This window comes from Leuciscus leuciscus (assembly GCF_965113295.1).
Source record: "Leuciscus leuciscus genome assembly, chromosome: 15".
NCBI classification, from domain to species: domain Eukaryota; kingdom Metazoa; phylum Chordata; class Actinopteri; order Cypriniformes; family Leuciscidae; genus Leuciscus; species Leuciscus leuciscus.
The window spans coordinates 23,776,774-23,793,713 of NC_138739.1; the positions used below are offsets into that span (position 1 = coordinate 23,776,774).

Genomic DNA, 16,940 nt, shown 5'->3' on the forward strand with positions numbered 1-16,940 from the left:
TTTTTTTTACCCAGAATTCAACCTTCTCTTTCCATTTACTTCTTCACAATAAGCATATCTGATGTTTAAGACTGTAAAAAAAATCATAGAATCAGACATTTAATAAAATTGTATGATTATTATTAAGAAACTTTCAAATATGCAATGCAATTAATATTTTATTTTTATTTGCGTTATTCATTAATCACATATATCAGTTTTTTTAATCATATTTTTTATATTAAAATAAAAAATACATTATACTTATATAAAAAAATATTGATTTGTGAATTAATATAAATTAATCAGCATATTTAATTACTAGTCAATTTACAGTGACTGTATTTTTTGTATATTAGAATACTGTTAATATATATTTTGTATATATTATATTTACTGTTGCTTTTTTTATTTTTTTTTATTGATGCAATAATTGAAGGTTTATTTAAATTGTTTTATAAAAATAATTTTTAAAGCTAACTATTATATTTCAATACTCTATAAATCAAATCAGACTTTTTGATCAGGTTTAATTAGGACTGTCAATGTTAATTTAGTGTGATTAATATCAAAGAAAATAATGCAGTAAAATAGTAAAAAACAAATCATTTAATATAATGAATTGTATTAGTAAATATTAAATAATAATATTATAACATTTTTATTAGTAAAATGTAATATTATTATTATTATTTATCTATAATAAAGAATTTATATATATATATATATATATATATATATATATATATTATATATATTATTATTATTATTATTATTATATATATTTTATTTTTATTTATTTTTTTAAAGTTGATATATCAATGATTACTTAATCACCATATCATTTCATTAATTGTCCACTTTAGAGTGATTAAAAAAAAAATATATATATATGATCATTATATTTACTGTTGCTTAATAGTATTATTATTTTATTTTTAATTAAATTGTTTACATTTTAATTATTAAAATTAAATGTTAAACTTTTTTATTAAAATTGTTTTATTTACATTTTAATAATAACAAAAAATTGGACATTTTTGTAAAAAAAAAAAAAAAAGTAAAAAAAAAAAGTAATTAATTATTTCATTTTTTGTATCTTAGATCCTGGTGCACTTGGGTCTCCTGACGAAGGAGTCTGGTTTTAAGATCGCAGAGAACGCGTTCAGCGGGGGTCCTCTGGGGGAGCTGGTTCAGTGGAGTGACCTCATCACCACGCTGTACCTCCTCGGACACGACATCCGCATCTCCGCCTCTCTCGCCGAGCTTAAGGAGTGAGTCTCTCTCTCTTTGATGTCTGCGTGCTCCGGTACCAGTTCATTTTAATTCAGCTCTGTCTCTCTCCAGGATCATGAAGAAGGTCATGGGCAACAAGTCCAGCTGCCCCACAAAGGGTGATAAAATCGTGGAGCTCATCTACATAGACATCGTCGGCCTGGCTCAGTTCAAGAAGACTCTGGGCCCGTCCTGGGTCCATTATCAGTAAGTGTTTTAGTGTTTCATTATCAACATCTGTATGTGGCCGTGACCTTCCTCGATCACGTTTTCTTCAGAAACGCGAGACTCTTTTTGAGACGGCGAGACGTGATTGGCCACGTAAAGCCGTTTTAAATGAGCCTGAACCTGATCTCCAGTGTCCTTCAGACAGTGTGGGGTCGATCTCGTCCTCTCCGCGCCGGTGTGAATCCGAGCCGTCATTCCAGCCTGGATAGAGCGTATCGAGTAAATGATCTGTTAGCTGTTACCCAACACTATCGCTTGCTAACGGATAACTTCCTCTGGGGTTATAGACCGCATTCCTTTATTTTACTTTAATTAGAACCTCTTTGTGTATGGACCAGTGATGCGCGGGTCAATGTATAAACAACCCGGACCCGACCGACGTTTTCAACTAACCCGCCCGCAACTCGGACCGCAAAAAAAAAAGAAAGAAAATATTGTACCCGACCCGCTTCCTGACCCGCATTTTTAAAAAGTAGGCTAGTAAATGCATAGCAAGAAATACACATGACAAAGCCAGCACTTTGGTCATTATCTTTCATTATTTCGGCAACTTTGCTCTTTCTGTTTGTGTATTTGCGGAGCTTCCACTCCCCAGTCTTCACCTTTTCTCTTGCCGCCTCCATCTCTACCTGCAGACTGAGCTCGTGCGTCATCTTCGCGCCAGTTATTCAGCCAATAAAGTGTAGGCCTATGTATTTCATAGAAAATTGCATGTGAGCGGAGTGGAGCGGGAGCAAGCGGGCGGATCTTGGACAGAACGCAGAATGGCATTTTTAAAAGGATGGAGCGTCGCCCTATTTCCCGCTCCAATTTCGCTCCGCGCACACCAAGATTCTGAAGCATGCTCAGTCAAGCCTGACTCAGTCTACTGTTGATGACTGCAAGATGGATTCTATTTTCAGTCAAAACTCGGCTCAATAATGGAGTTCAAAAAGTAGGCTACTTCAAAAAGGAAAATAAGAAGTCATACAGGTGTAAAACTAACTATTATGTGGTAGAAGAAAACGACATCGTTTCAGTCAGTAGGCCTAAAGATTAATTTTGGAATCTAAAAAGACACATCTCTCGAAAACATGCAGTGTGATATGTGAACACGCTGGGAAGAAAGCAAAAGGTTAGCAAATTGAATACGGTAACTTGTAACAAAGTGTAGCCTAAATTAAATACAGCGTAAAATGCAAACAATTGATACAAGCCCATTTAAATTTTAATCCTGCGCGCTGCGCACAAGTTCAGTTATAAGAATGTTGTCCTAATAGTTAATTTAGCCTAGGCCTACTTTTAAAACGTTTATGTAGGCCTATATTTATTTTATATTTTTGTTTATATAAATTTTATTTATATTATTAGGCCCATTTATTCGTTTTATTTTACAGCAGTTTGTGTGTACAATGGATATAAGCCCATTTAAATTTGAATCGTGCGCGTTGCACAAAAGTTAACTTATCAAAATTCGGGCCTAATAGTAAATTTACTTTTAAAATTTGTATGTAGGCTATATTTTTGTTTATATAATTGTTATTTATATTATTAGGCCCATTTATTCGTTTAATTTTACAGGACTTTGTGTAGGCTATATTCCTTCTTACATAGGCCTAATTTGTCATTTGAAATAAAACATTTCTATTTGAAAAATGTTGTTGTTGCTCATTAGTTCTTTAGGAGGTAAGGCTGTGGTCTAAGCTACAGTGATATAGACTACATGAAGATTTTTTTTCCCCTTTTTGGAGCGAGCGGGGGGCGATTTGAGTGGAGCGCGGATCAAACTGCGTTGAGCGCTGATCGAGCGATAATGAGCGGAGCGGCCTGATGTAGCTTTGAGCGGGGGAGCGGAGGGGTGGACAGTTCCGTGAGCGATGAGCGAAGATTCTCACCGCTCCACTCCGCTCATGTGCTCTCTATAGTAGCCTACTATATAAATTACAAAGGTTTAATTGGCATCTTTATTTCAAACGACCCGACCGACCGCGACCCGAATATCATTAAAAATATTTTTGGATGACTCGTAACCGCGGGTAACCGCGGGTGACCGCAGGCACCCGCTCATTTCGGATCAACCTGCGCATCACTGGTATGGACGGATTTGGGAAAGTCTTCTGAAATTATTATTTTTTTTACTTTTAAGGTTTTTTTTATACTTAAAGGGATAGTTCACTTTGAAATTAATTTTTGGTATGTTTTAGCTTACCTCAAGGGCATCCAAGATGTAGGTGTCTTTTTTTCCGCAGTAGTTTCAATTTTGATATTTTTAGGTCAAACCGTTCTTGTCTGTCAGTCATATAATGCAGGTCTATGGTCACTGTCTCAAAGAGCATGCACAGAGTCCAAATTAAAACAATTCCCCGTCGTCCAAATTAAACAATTCCCCATCGTAAGTACACATTGATGGCCTAAGACACGAAACGAGCGGTTTGTGTGAGAAAACGAACAGTATTTATATCGTTTTTACCACTTATACACAGCCGAGTCCAAGTGATCTGATCTGACGTGTGCGCAGACTGGTGCATAGATATATACACACTAGATGTCGCCTTGTCTACGGCAGTTCATTGGAATGAATGTCTTTAAGGCGACGTCTAGTGTATATATCTATGCACCAGTCTGCGCACACGTCAGATCAGATCACTTCGACATGGCGGTGTATAAGAGGTAAAAACGATATAAATACTGTTCGTTTTCTCACACAAACCGCTCGTTTCGTGTCTTAGGCCATCAATGTGTACTTACGATGGGGAATTGTTTAATTTGGACGACGGGGAATTGTTTTAATTTGGACTCTGTGCATGCTCTTTGAGACAGTGACCATAGACCTGCATTATATGACTGACAGACAAGAACGGTTTGACCTAAAAATATCACAATTTAAACTACTGCGGAAAAAAAGACACCTACATCTTGGATGCCCTTGAGGTAAGCTAAAACATACCAAAAATTAATTTCAAAGTGAACTATCCCTTTAAAAAGAAAAAAATGAAAATGCAAAAGATACATTTATAGAAATGTACACTACCAGTCAAAAGTTTTGGATCGGTAAGATTTTTATTTATTTAAAAATTTTCCTTTTTCATGAAAATTAAGATTTTTATCACCATAATGAAATATATAATTATTTGACTTGTCTTGTTTTTTGAGGTACAGACGTCATCTCTATGTACCGTGCGTGTGTGCCGCAACACTCAAGCTTTGCCGGTGTGTGTGTGTTCAGGTGCATGCTGAGGGTCCTGGACTCCTTCGGGACTGAGCCGGAGTTTAACCACGCCCACTACGCCCAGTCCAAGGGTCACAAAACTCCGTGGGGCAAGTGGAACCTGAACCCCCAACAGTTCAACACCATGTTTCGTAAGTGTGCATGAGAGAGGCTTTTTGTATGTGTGCGTTTCACTTTTTCCGTTTTACCCTTTGGACGTGGAAACTTTATCCTGGACCGCATCAGGGTTCCGGGGATTTAGGGTGGCGTCTCCGATCGTCTCGGGCTCTGAATGGCTCTTTTGTTTACCAACAGACTTTGACATTCTCATAACACTCGCAGCTTTCCAAGCAGAACTGCTCTTATTTCTGATCAAGGCCGTTTGAGAGCAGAGATTGGTTTCACATTCACAGAGATGTGTGTGCGTGTGTGTGTGTGTGTGTGCGGCCGAACACATGTTTGAAGTGTTTCTGCGGTGTAGTGATGTAGTGAACCGTACCTGATGAGAAAAAAAAGATAAGAAAAATGTAGTTTTATAATTTTTTTAAACATTTCAGACATTGTTTTAATTGCAAAAAAGTCTAAAATTAAACTTGTCATATTAAAATGATATAAGAAAAATATTGTATTATAGTATTTAATAATTTCAGTTATTTTTTTAAACTACAGCAGTTTTTAAAACCAAAAATACCAAATATATACATGTATAAAAATGTATTGTTTTCAGTGGAAAAATGTGCTTAATTGTTATGAAAAAATACAAAATGTAGATTATTATTATTATTGTTAATTTTATTATTATTATTTTTACTGTTCCATTTTGCACAATATTCTTTCATTTTCTAATTAACATAATTTGTTTTGAAATTTACAAAGTTTTACTTTGTAATTTTTTTGTAGTTCTTAAAAAATAATAATACTGAAAATAAAAAATAGAAAAAAATAAAAAATGCAAAAGATAAATATTGGTAAATGTATTTACATTTTTTTTTTTTTTTTTCATGACAGTTAAGCTTATTTTCCCAGTGTGTTCTCATTACAATAATGCAACCAGCATTTTACTTTTGATTTTTTGTAATTCAAAAAATTTTTAAAAAAATTCTATTTAAATAATATATAATTATTTCTGGGAATTCTGCGCAACTAGCATGAAAATAATGACATATAAATAAATTATATAATGGTTTTGTTTCGCATTTTGACATTTTTCATTTCAATTAAGCACATTTTCCCACCGTATTCTCATTACCATAACGCAACCAGCATTTTTCAATTTAAATAATATATAATTGGTGTGCATTATGGTAATGACAGTTTGTGGGGAATTCTGCGCAACTGGCATGAAAATAATAATATATAAATAAATTATATAATTGATTTGATTTGTATTTTGACATTTTTCATTTCAATTAAGCACATTTTTCCACCGTATTCTCATTACCATAGTTTCTGTAATTGTTAAAAAAAATACTGAAATTAAATAATAATAAACAATATTTTTTAATATTTGTATTTCAATCCGCATAAATTTAAAGCCAGGACTAACCTATATATTAATATTAATAACAATAAATAATAATATATGGTTTTGGATTACGGTAATGACATAAATAGTCATGAAAAATGTTACATTGCAAAACATCATTTCAAGTTGAATATTACCTGTAAGCTACATGTTCTCGACATCGGAGTTCAATTATATATTTGACAGTGGTGTGTGTGTGAGTGTGTGGTATTGTGTATCTGATCTCCTGGAGGTTTATTTGGAGAAGATGTACCCTTGACATGTGTGTGTAATCGACCTCGCCGTGAGTCCACAGGTGTCTATAAACTACAGTGAGAACATGACCGTTGACAGCAGAGTGACACGTTAAACTGTCCGTCTCGTCAGTCAATTCAGACGCATTAGCAAACTCAAGCGATTCTGAAACCTTACGCTTCAAATATTGCGACCCGGTTGCATCAGATGCATGCGCACGTGTGTATATGCCTTAATTCTTAACACTGTCAGTCAAAACCCTTTATACGGTTGCCCCCTCGACACATCCCACAATGCACTGCGATATCTGATTGCACGACACATGAGAGATGATAAACATCTGTTGACCTTATAAATTGTCTGTATGACAGACCAGAGTGACATGCCCCTGTTTTCTTTTGTTAAACGTCCTCCGGGCCGCCCGTCCTGCAGGTGCTATTGTTCTTAACACTTCCCACACATATCAGATGAGCGTATCGCCGGCGTGTCACGAGACCGAGGGAGGAAGTGGCTTTCAGGACAGTATTATGGACCTGGAATAACTCCGTTACCATTTGATTGGTTTCGTTTCACTTTAAGGTTTGCTTTAGAATTGTGGCTGCTCTGTGTTTGTCATGGTGGATAGTTCCTGTTTTCTGAGTAAAACTGTGAGGTGATATTCACACATTTCCGCTTGAATCATTTGAGAGACCACACTAACATTCATTCTCTTTTGAAATGAAACCACTTCTCTGTCGTTTGCATGGCGCTGGCGCCGCCACATGCGAACAGAGAAAAGATGGGTTTTTTTCTGTTGGCTTGTTTCCAGATACCTTTCATAAACAAAAGTAGAGCCCCTGGCTACTGCGAGGAATAGCCCAAAATATGAATATGAATATGAATGTGTTTATGCATAAAATATGAACAATTAAATTCCGAGTCAGCAGGAGGGTCAGCCTGTGTTGCGTTTCGCGACGTGCATTAAAAACGCTTCTCGTTTAGCAGTTTCCTAATTAAGAGCTTCCGTCGCAGTCGGTAGTTCACAATCATCTGTTTATGCTGTTGAATTATTAATCGCAGGGAGAGAGTTTGCCTAATGCCATATGGAAAAATTAGAACAGATGTATGTTTGTATGTGTATACTGTGTGTGTATATGTATGTGTGTGTGTGTGTGTGTATATGTATATATATTATACATTAATTTTATACATTTTATGTATAAGTGTTTAATAAATATAGTATGTATAATAAATCTTTTTATATTTTTACATTTTAAATATATAATTATTTAAATGTGTAAAAATGTTATGTTAGTTGATACATATAATGAATTAAACTTATATTATATATGCATGTACGTAAATATGTGTGTGTGTGTGTATTTATATATATATATATATATATATATATATACAGTACAGTGCAAAAGTCTTAGGCATGGGGGGGGATATTAACATGCCTAAGACTTTTGCACAGTACTGTATATATATATGTTATACATTAATTTTATACATTTTATATATAAGTGTTTAATAAATATATGTATATGGATTATAAATCAATTTATATTTTTATTATAATTAATGCATATTTGTATATGTGTAGTTATTTATAATACATAACATATTTATACATTTAAATAATTATATAGAAGTTTAATTATTCAGCCATTTTGAGATGATCGGTAACCAAAAAATGTATCTCGTCACGTCCACTTGAGAAACGGTTCATTGACAATCCTAGACCCAACACACCTATTTTGTCCTGAGATGATTTCATTTTATCCTGTAATTTTTATATAAGACTAAAGCTTTGGCCTTCAGAAACTAATCCACACTCAAACTAAGCACATTAGTGTATAAAACTCATCAGGAAAAGATGTCTATCGCGATTAAAGCCGCTGCAGTGACAGGAGAATAACTACGTGTGTATGTGTGTGTGTCTGTGTGTGTGTAATATGCTGAGGTTTTGTTTTGTTTTTCCACTACTAGACTTAATAAACTCTCTCTCTCACACACACAAACTCCCCGCATTCCTGGGAATTACTGACATCATAACGCCGCCTGCAAACCGTGTAATGTGTCTCTTCAGCATTTCTGCGTGTTGTTTTGAAACGCTTTTCTGAAGGATGATGGTGGTGGTGGTTTGTAAGCTCGAGACTCGTCTTTCGCAATTAAATCACGAACCCTCCCCTTTTTATTTTTTTTTGTTTAGAAAAAGCCTGTATGACTGCATGACAGCAGAATTCCCCAAATAACGTTCTGCTGTTGTTCACGCGATAACTGCGAATGCTGTTGACAGGTGACATTAGACTGTACGTGTGTGTGCGTTTGTGTAGGTACAAGTGTATGTGCGCTATTTACAGTAACTATAGCGAGGAAGAGAGCAAGAGGCCAGGATTCCATTTAAACGGCATTTATGGGTTCTGCAAAATTGTGCAAATTGCATTATGGGCCGCATGAGTTCTGAATTTCACCCTGTACTCTCATTGGAATTGACGGGTAACCGTGACAACACACTACAGCTGCTCCCACAGGCAATAACCACACACACACACACACGCACACACACATTTAAATAAGCCTCGCATATGAGTTGTGTGAGCGTGTGTGTGTGAATAAGAAATCTTAATCTCAGGATTGAATTTTTTGGACAGATGGCATTCAGGTGTTTCTCTGCCAAACGTCGTTACCCTGGCGACCTCTTGGACTACCGTTGTCATGGTAACAACTCCTCGCTTGGCAACGTGGACACCCACATGGATCTTTCTCGTACCCAATTAATCTGAACATCTTCCCTCAGGCAACAAGTCCATTAGTTAATGTTAATTAATGCGTTAGCTAACATTGAGCAGTATATTTGTTACAGTATTTAATAACCGTTGCTAATGTTAATTAATAAAAAAAAACAGCTGTTCATTGTTCATGTTATTTCAGGTCCATTAAATAATATTTAGATTTGAATAATTAATTAATTAAAATGTCAAAATTAACATTAATTAAGATTAATAAATGCTTCACAGGTATTTTTAATTGTCGTTCATGTTAACTAATGTAGTTAACTAATGTAAATAAATGGAACACGTGTAAAGTGTTAATGAAATAATACTTAATTATTTAAAATAAAATAAAACTTTTTGTTGTTTTAATTAATTATTATGTTCAGAGGAATTGTGATGCATAACTAACTTAAAGGCACACTATGCAGTTTCTGTTTTTCTCAAACAGCGCCCCCTAGAGTCGCCGTGGAGTACTAGTATTTAACGTTACTGTCGTAAATACCACTCACCCAGAGCCGTCTCTGCACTCTTCCGACCGCGCTTTCTTTGTTTTCTTCGTCGACTCTGCCATGATTCACGTCTGAAATGCGTGCTAGTGTCCTCCATGGAGGCTGCTTCATATGTTGTTGATGTATGTGGCGTTGTGCCGTAAAGCAAGTCGTGATTCTCGCGAGATTTGGCGGGGCGCCACCTCTCAAACTTGCATTGCTGGTTTTGCCAGCGAATATCGGGAGGATTCGTCCTACTACGAGTTCATTTACCATCTAAATGATTTCGAAGCTGTTATATTAAAGGGATACTTCACCTCTGGAAAGATGAATGTGTATTTAAAATAGGTCATTTATGTAGAAGAAATGTGAAGACATTTTTTTATTTGGAGCTTTCTAGACTGAGAAAAGCCAGAAAATGTATTTTTGGCTTATGTGGATGAAAGACAACAACTCCCAGAACGCACTTGCTTCGCTGCCCTAGGAGGCCACGCCTACCGGTGAGAGAGCGCAGTTGAAAACAACAAGGTTAGGCTACCAGTGAGTCTCCGTGACGAGTCTGCCTGGGATTTCGGGATCGCCCCAAAATGTCTGGGATTCGGCTTTTGCGTTCTACAGTCGCCATTCATTATGTTTACTGTGGCGAGCAGGTCGAGGCTGACGGCCGCGGGAGAACGGCGCGAGGCCGGTGGCGTCATTACTGAGACGCGCCGGTCTCGCATCTCTCACGGAGGAGCGGGAATTTTCTTAGCAATGTTAAAACGCACATCAACCGATCACTTGTTTAGCGTTCATGTAAACACTACATTCAGATTCACCGATCGGAATGAATTCAGTTAGATTGAAACAAGAGGTGTGCATGTAAACAATGAATGGCGACTGCAGAGAAAGCAAAAGCTGAATCCCGGACATTTTGAACGATCTCGCCCGCCGGACAAGTCCGGGAAAAGGAGGATGGTAACCCCTACTACTCAGCTTTCTCCTACTACTCAGCTTTCTCCACAGAACAAGAGCCTGCTAGCTTAGCTTCCAAAGAAAGACGGCTGACTGTGTGTACATTCTGTGAGTGAGATCCCACTCTCTATGGGCGGGTTGAAAACATGCGGAACAGCCCCTCCTACTGGCTGTAGTCTTTAGCCTCTGGCCAGAAAATCCTCCGATGACGCAAAATGACGATTTTTGCGTCATCGGAGGATTTTTTCCAGACAAAAAAGACATAAATCTCTCCTCTCAGGGGGATATGAGGGTGGAAAGCACGGTAATTCGAAAATACTACAGGTTTTCTACTAATACAAGGCTTAATGCTAAATCCTGAAGTATCCCTTTAAGGTACAAATCTTGCATAGTGTGCCTTTAAAGCAAACAACAAACCAGACTATTTAAATATTGAACAAGCAATCTCATTGACTGCAGGATCACCAGAGGCCAATCAGCTTGTGCCATGCGGTAATGATGTGATTGATTGCAGATTGTCAAGGACCTCTCAGACTGCGCCCTCTAGAGTTTCATGACTGAACTAGATATTTAACATGCAAGGGATAAAGTACAGTCTGCCGGTCTTGTATTATCCTAAATGGGTTTATGAGTTTCTTTCTTCTGTTGAACACAAAAGAAGATATTTTGAAGAATGGTGGTAACCATTCTTCAAAATATCTTCTTTTGTGTTCAACAGAAAGAAACTCGTACAGGTTTGGAACAACTTGAGGTCAAGTAAATGATGACAGAATTTTTGGGTGAACTATGCCTTCAAGTTAATATTGATTGGGTTGTTCTCTGATTTGTTGTTCTGTTTACCCCGCAGCTCACACTCCAGATAACAGCTTCCTGGGCTTCGTGGTGGAACAGCACCTGAACGCCAGTGACGTCAAACACATCGACGACGTCAAGAGACAAAACCAGTCGCTGGTTTATGGCAAGGTGGACAACTTCTGGAAGGTGGGTTCTGGTCAAACAACAGTCGCGTCCAGCATTTTTTGGGCTGTTTATGTGTGAAACCCTGTTGTGTTTATATGCTAGATTGGTTTGCCACATTTTCCGACTTTGCGCGCCAGAAAAAGTGTTTTCAATTCGACTCCGATGACTTCAGCGTTTCCCCACTGCAAGGTCACGGCCGGCTCCGCGTTAAGACAGTTTCGCTGCCCATCTGGATCCGAAACGGCCCATGTGATGAGAGAGACAGAGCACACATGAAAAACAAATCCCTCCGTACGCGCGCACAGTTCTGGACATCTAATCCCACACACTTCCTTCCAGAAAGGACCATTTTATGAATTCTCAATCCATTTCTACTATGTCCTTCAGGGAAGGTTTTAAGATATTTTGCACCAATTTCACAGGAAGTGCCGATTTTTGTTCTCTTGAACACGTGGGATGGAAACTGTGCTTTATTCGCGAATGTTTCATGTGATATTACAAATTGGCACTTAAGTTACATCCGCAGCTTTGAATGGAAGCATATCTAATGACAGCGAATTTGCATTTAAGCTCAGGGAAAGTTTTTGCATATTTGGCAGTGTGTTATGAAGAGAGTCATATTACAGATCACAAGTATAAATTGCTTTCTCTCGTGGACATGAAACGAAAGTTTGCCAATACACAGACATTAGTTAATTGCAACAGTGCTCATTTACATATCTTAAAGGTACAGTCTCCAAAAAAAAAAAACCATCAGTTTAATTCTAAGGGTCCGAAAGAGAACGGATATATTTACATCCGCATTTAACCTCATGCGATATTACTGATGCCGTCCTTCACCCAGCGAGAGAAAGAGAGAAAGACTCCTGCTATTGCACAGCCTCTCAAGTACTGGTTTCCATGGAAACAAACTTGAGCATGGACCCTGAATCAGGGAATCTGGTGTGTGTGTGTGCGTGTGTGTGTGTGTGTGTGTGTGTGTGTGTGTGTGTGTGTGTGTGTGTGTGTGTGTGTGTGTGTGTGTGTGTGTGTGTGTGTGTGTGTGTGTGTGTGTGTGTGTGTCGTCTAGAGATCAGAGGATATGTGTATAGGCTTTTGAAATGCAAATAAAGTCTTGGCTGTGTCTCCACACACACACACACACACACACACACACACACAAATACATTCATCGCATTATTAGCACAAGTTCACATGTAATGCATCTACGTGCGTATATTTTCTATCTCGAACACAGACGCTCTTTAAATATGCGAACGCCTTACATTTGAGATGCAAACTTAAGTGCACTGCATGAATTAAACATCCGAACAATGCACATTTTTACGCTTAGTAGTTCCTGATCTCTTTGTGTCAGTGTTTACAAGCTGCGTTTGCATTCCCTACTCACAGCTCCTATAGTCTTATCATTGCGCGTGTGTTAGTCGATGAAACAAGGAACTAATTGATGATTAAACAAGGAGATCATTGATATTCTGTTTGGTAGTGTGTGTTCTGATAACTCAGACGTGAACCCAGCTAAACATTGTGAGACAAAAAATAAATAAAAATACAGATTATTCATGTTATTGATTTATATATTTTTAGGTTTTGTTTATTTATTTATTTTGTTTATTTATTTATTTTATGATTAATATGGGTTATTTGTAATATTTTGTTAGTTGTGTTTTCATTCTCATTTGGTTCCTGTGACCTTGTCACGCACACGCACACGCACACACGCACACACACACACACACACACACACACACACACACACACACACACACACACACGCGCGCGCCCACACCCATCGGCTGTGTTTCTGTTTCCACCCTCTGACAGGAAGTGGGCTTCTTTGTAGCGTTTGTAAAGAAAAAGCTTAATTTTCTCCTCTTCATCTCATGGTTTTCCCCCTAGAGTCCAGTTTGACTGTTCCTGTCTGCTTTTGCACTTCTGCTCGACTGAAAAAAAGTTTACACAGCTAAAAAAAAACAAAAAATCTGTGTGTGTGTGTTTCTTAAGCTTCCTGTGGTCTTTTTTGATTGCTTCAGTCAGTCAAATCAGAGTATCTGGTGACAGAAAAAATTGGTAAATTACATCCCTGCAGAAATCTTTTATTTAATGGCTTCAAAAAAGTTTGAACCATATATAGATATAAAAAACCATATATAGATATGTATATAGATATGTGTATGTGTATAGTTTTGTGTGGGTGTGGCTAAACATTTTTGGACTAATATACACTGCTCAAAAAAATTAAAGGAACACTTTGAAAACACATCAGATCTCAATGGGGAAAAATGTCATGCTGGATATCTATACTAATATGGACTGGGTAATGTGTTATGAACGAAAGGATGCCACATCGTTTGATGGAAATGAAAATGATCAACCTACAGAGGATTGAATTCAAAGACACCCCGGAAATCTAAGTGAAAAAATGATGTAGCAGGCTTGTCAATTTTGCTGAAATTTCATTGCAGCAACTCAAAATGGTACTCAGTAGTTTGTATGGCCCCCACGTGCTTGTATGCATGCCTGACAACGTCGGGGCATACTCCTAATGAGACGACGGATGGTGTCCTGGGGTATTTCCTCCCAGATCTGGACCAGCGCATCACTGAGCTCCTGGACAGTCTGAGGTGCAACCAGGTGATGTCAGATGGACCGAAACACAATGTCCCAGAGGTGTTCTATTGGATGTAGGTCAGGTGAGCGTGGTGGCCCTTCAATGGTATCATTCCTTCATCCTCCAGGAACTGCCTGCATGCTCTCGCCACATGAGGCCGGGCATTGTTGTGCACCAGGAGGAACCCAGGACCCACTGCACCAGCATAGGGTCTGACAATGGATCCAAGGATTTCATCCCGATACCTAATGGCAGTCAGGGTGCATTTGTCTAGCCTGCAGAGGTCTGTGCGTCCCTCCATGGATATGCCTCCCCAGACCATCACTGACCCACCACCAAACCGGTCATGCTGAACGATGTTACAGGCAGCATAACATTCTCCACGGTTCTCCAGACCCTTTCCTGTCTGTCACGTGCTCAGGGTGAACCTGCTCTCATTTGTGAAAACCACAGGGCACCAGTGGCGGACCTGCCAATTCTGGTGTTCAATGGGAAATGCCAATCGAGCTCCCTGGTGCTGGGCAGTGAGCACAGGGCCCACTAGAGGACGTCGGGCCCTCAGGCCACCCTCATGAAGTCTGTTTCTGATTGTTTGGTCAGAGACATTCACACCTGTGGCCTGCTGGAGGTCATTTTGTAGGGCTCTGGCAGTGTTCATCATGTTCCTCCTCGCACAAAGGAGCAGATACCGGTCCTGCTGATGGGTTAAGGACCTTCTACGGCCCTGTCCAGCTCTCCTAGAGTAGCTGTCTGTCTTCCTGGAATCTCCTCCATGCTCTGGAGACTGTGCTGGGAGACACAGCAAACCTTCTGGCAATGGCACATATTGATGAGCCATCCTGAAGGAGCTGGACTGCCTGCGCAACCTCTGTAGGGTCCAGGTATCGCCTCATGCTACCAGTAGTGACACTGACCCTAGCCAAATGCAAAACTGGTGAAAAACAGTCCGAAAAGATGAGTAGGGAAAAAAATGTCAGTGGCCTCCACCTGTAAAACCATTCCTATTTTGGGGGTTGTCTCACTGTTGCCCATCTAGTGGACCTGCTGTTAATGTCATTAACACTAAAGCAGCTGAAACTGATTACCAACCCCCTCTGTTACTTAACTGACCAGATCAATATCCCAGGAGTTTAACTGACTTGATGATATTCTCTGATTAAAAAGTGTTCCCTTTATTTTTTTGAGCAGTGTATATAATATTAGTCCAAAAATGTTTAGCCACGCCCACACAATCTTGCTTACATCATTCAGAGTGTGATTTTTAATCACAAGACCATTTTAATTCCATTTGATCTACCAGTGTCTATTATTTTTCACATGTACGTGTCTTTATTTGTGTTTTAGGATAAAAAGAAATACCTGGACATCATTCATTCGTACATGGAAGTGCACGGCACGGTCCACGGCACTAGTACGGTCCACCTGCCGGCTTACGTGAAGAACCACGGCATCCTCAGCGGACGCGACCTCCAATTCCTCCTGCGCGAGACCAAGGTTTGAACCAACAAACTAGAAAGTATATGGCACCTACAATCGTTTATTCTGACCTTGAGTTCTTAGCTCAGTTTGTATAACTCAAGTAGCCTACGTCCAGTTTTTTATGTTCAAACCCAACCCAGCTATGCTTGAAAGTGAAGTATGTACTGTAGGCGTCAGTGCACTTGCACAGGCGTTCATCACTGTGTGGCCAGTGCCACACTTAAAGATCAACCACAAGAGAGCACATGCTCACACTGCTGTTTCTCTGAAGTGTCTCTCGGCTTATTTTCCTCCGGCCTAAGCCTTTTTCCTCGCTTTGATCTACACTTTTAACTTTCCTGTTGTTTCAGCTTCATGTGAAGTGCCAAAGAGAGCGAGGCTGCTTCATTTACATCCAGTGAACAGGGAGAGTGAATTCGTCAGTGGCGCGACTAATTTACAAATACACAAAATAACCCGGGAGTTCCTCAGACATGCAAATAATCGCTGGAATCAGCCGACTGCTGCTTTACCACACATGATGAAGAAGACACGTTTCTGTCTCGATCTTTCTCTGGCTCGGTTTCAGCCATATTAGACTTTCAGCATGTTTTTTTATGACTCTCTGCTGCCTCCTGTTGGTAAACTATAGAAGTTCATCAACAGAAATCTTCAATACCTTTTTTATACATAATTATAATTACAATTAATTGTTAATATTATATCATAATTGTTATTTTGATTATATAACAGTTTAATAAAATATGTAATGAGCATTTTGTAATACATATAATAGTAATAATATATCCATAATTAGTGTTTTAATATGATTAATATTACACATTACTATATTTAACATTAAATATACATTAAATATATATTATGTTACTTTTTATTATTATTGTTACTTTAGTATTATTATCAATATTTTTATTAAATAGCTATTTAATAATAAAATACAAGTTATTCATTTATTTGATATATGTATTGCTTTTTATTAATGTTATTTTGTTGTTGTTATTATTTATAATTCTAATAGTAAAATCATATATTATTATTTTATATTGCATTAGTATATTCATTTTCTTTTTTCAGATAGATAATTATGAATACTAAAGACTAACTGTATTTCTCATAATTAGTTTTTTTATTTGTAGAATTAGTTTTATTTATAATAATATTAAACTTCATATTTTATATATTTAGTTTTTATTAATGTTGTTGTTATTTATTATTATTATTATTGCTTATTTTGATTAGATAACAATTTAATATCACTTTA

At 37.7% G+C, this 16,940-nt stretch overlaps 1 protein-coding gene across 1 annotated transcript in view; it reads left to right on the forward strand.

The window, feature by feature from the left end:
- The window catches only part of mgat5 (alpha-1,6-mannosylglycoprotein 6-beta-N-acetylglucosaminyltransferase), a 65,285-nt gene that overhangs the window by 42,179 nt on the left and 6,166 nt on the right, over nt 1-16,940 (forward strand). The window contains exons 8-12 of the mRNA XM_082139941.1: nt 1,084-1,253; nt 1,327-1,461; nt 4,688-4,821; nt 11,477-11,610; nt 15,545-15,694. Coding sequence (XP_081996067.1) covers nt 1,084-1,253; nt 1,327-1,461; nt 4,688-4,821; nt 11,477-11,610; nt 15,545-15,694 — 723 coding nt within the window. The remainder of the gene's footprint in view (nt 1-1,083; nt 1,254-1,326; nt 1,462-4,687; nt 4,822-11,476; nt 11,611-15,544; nt 15,695-16,940) is intronic.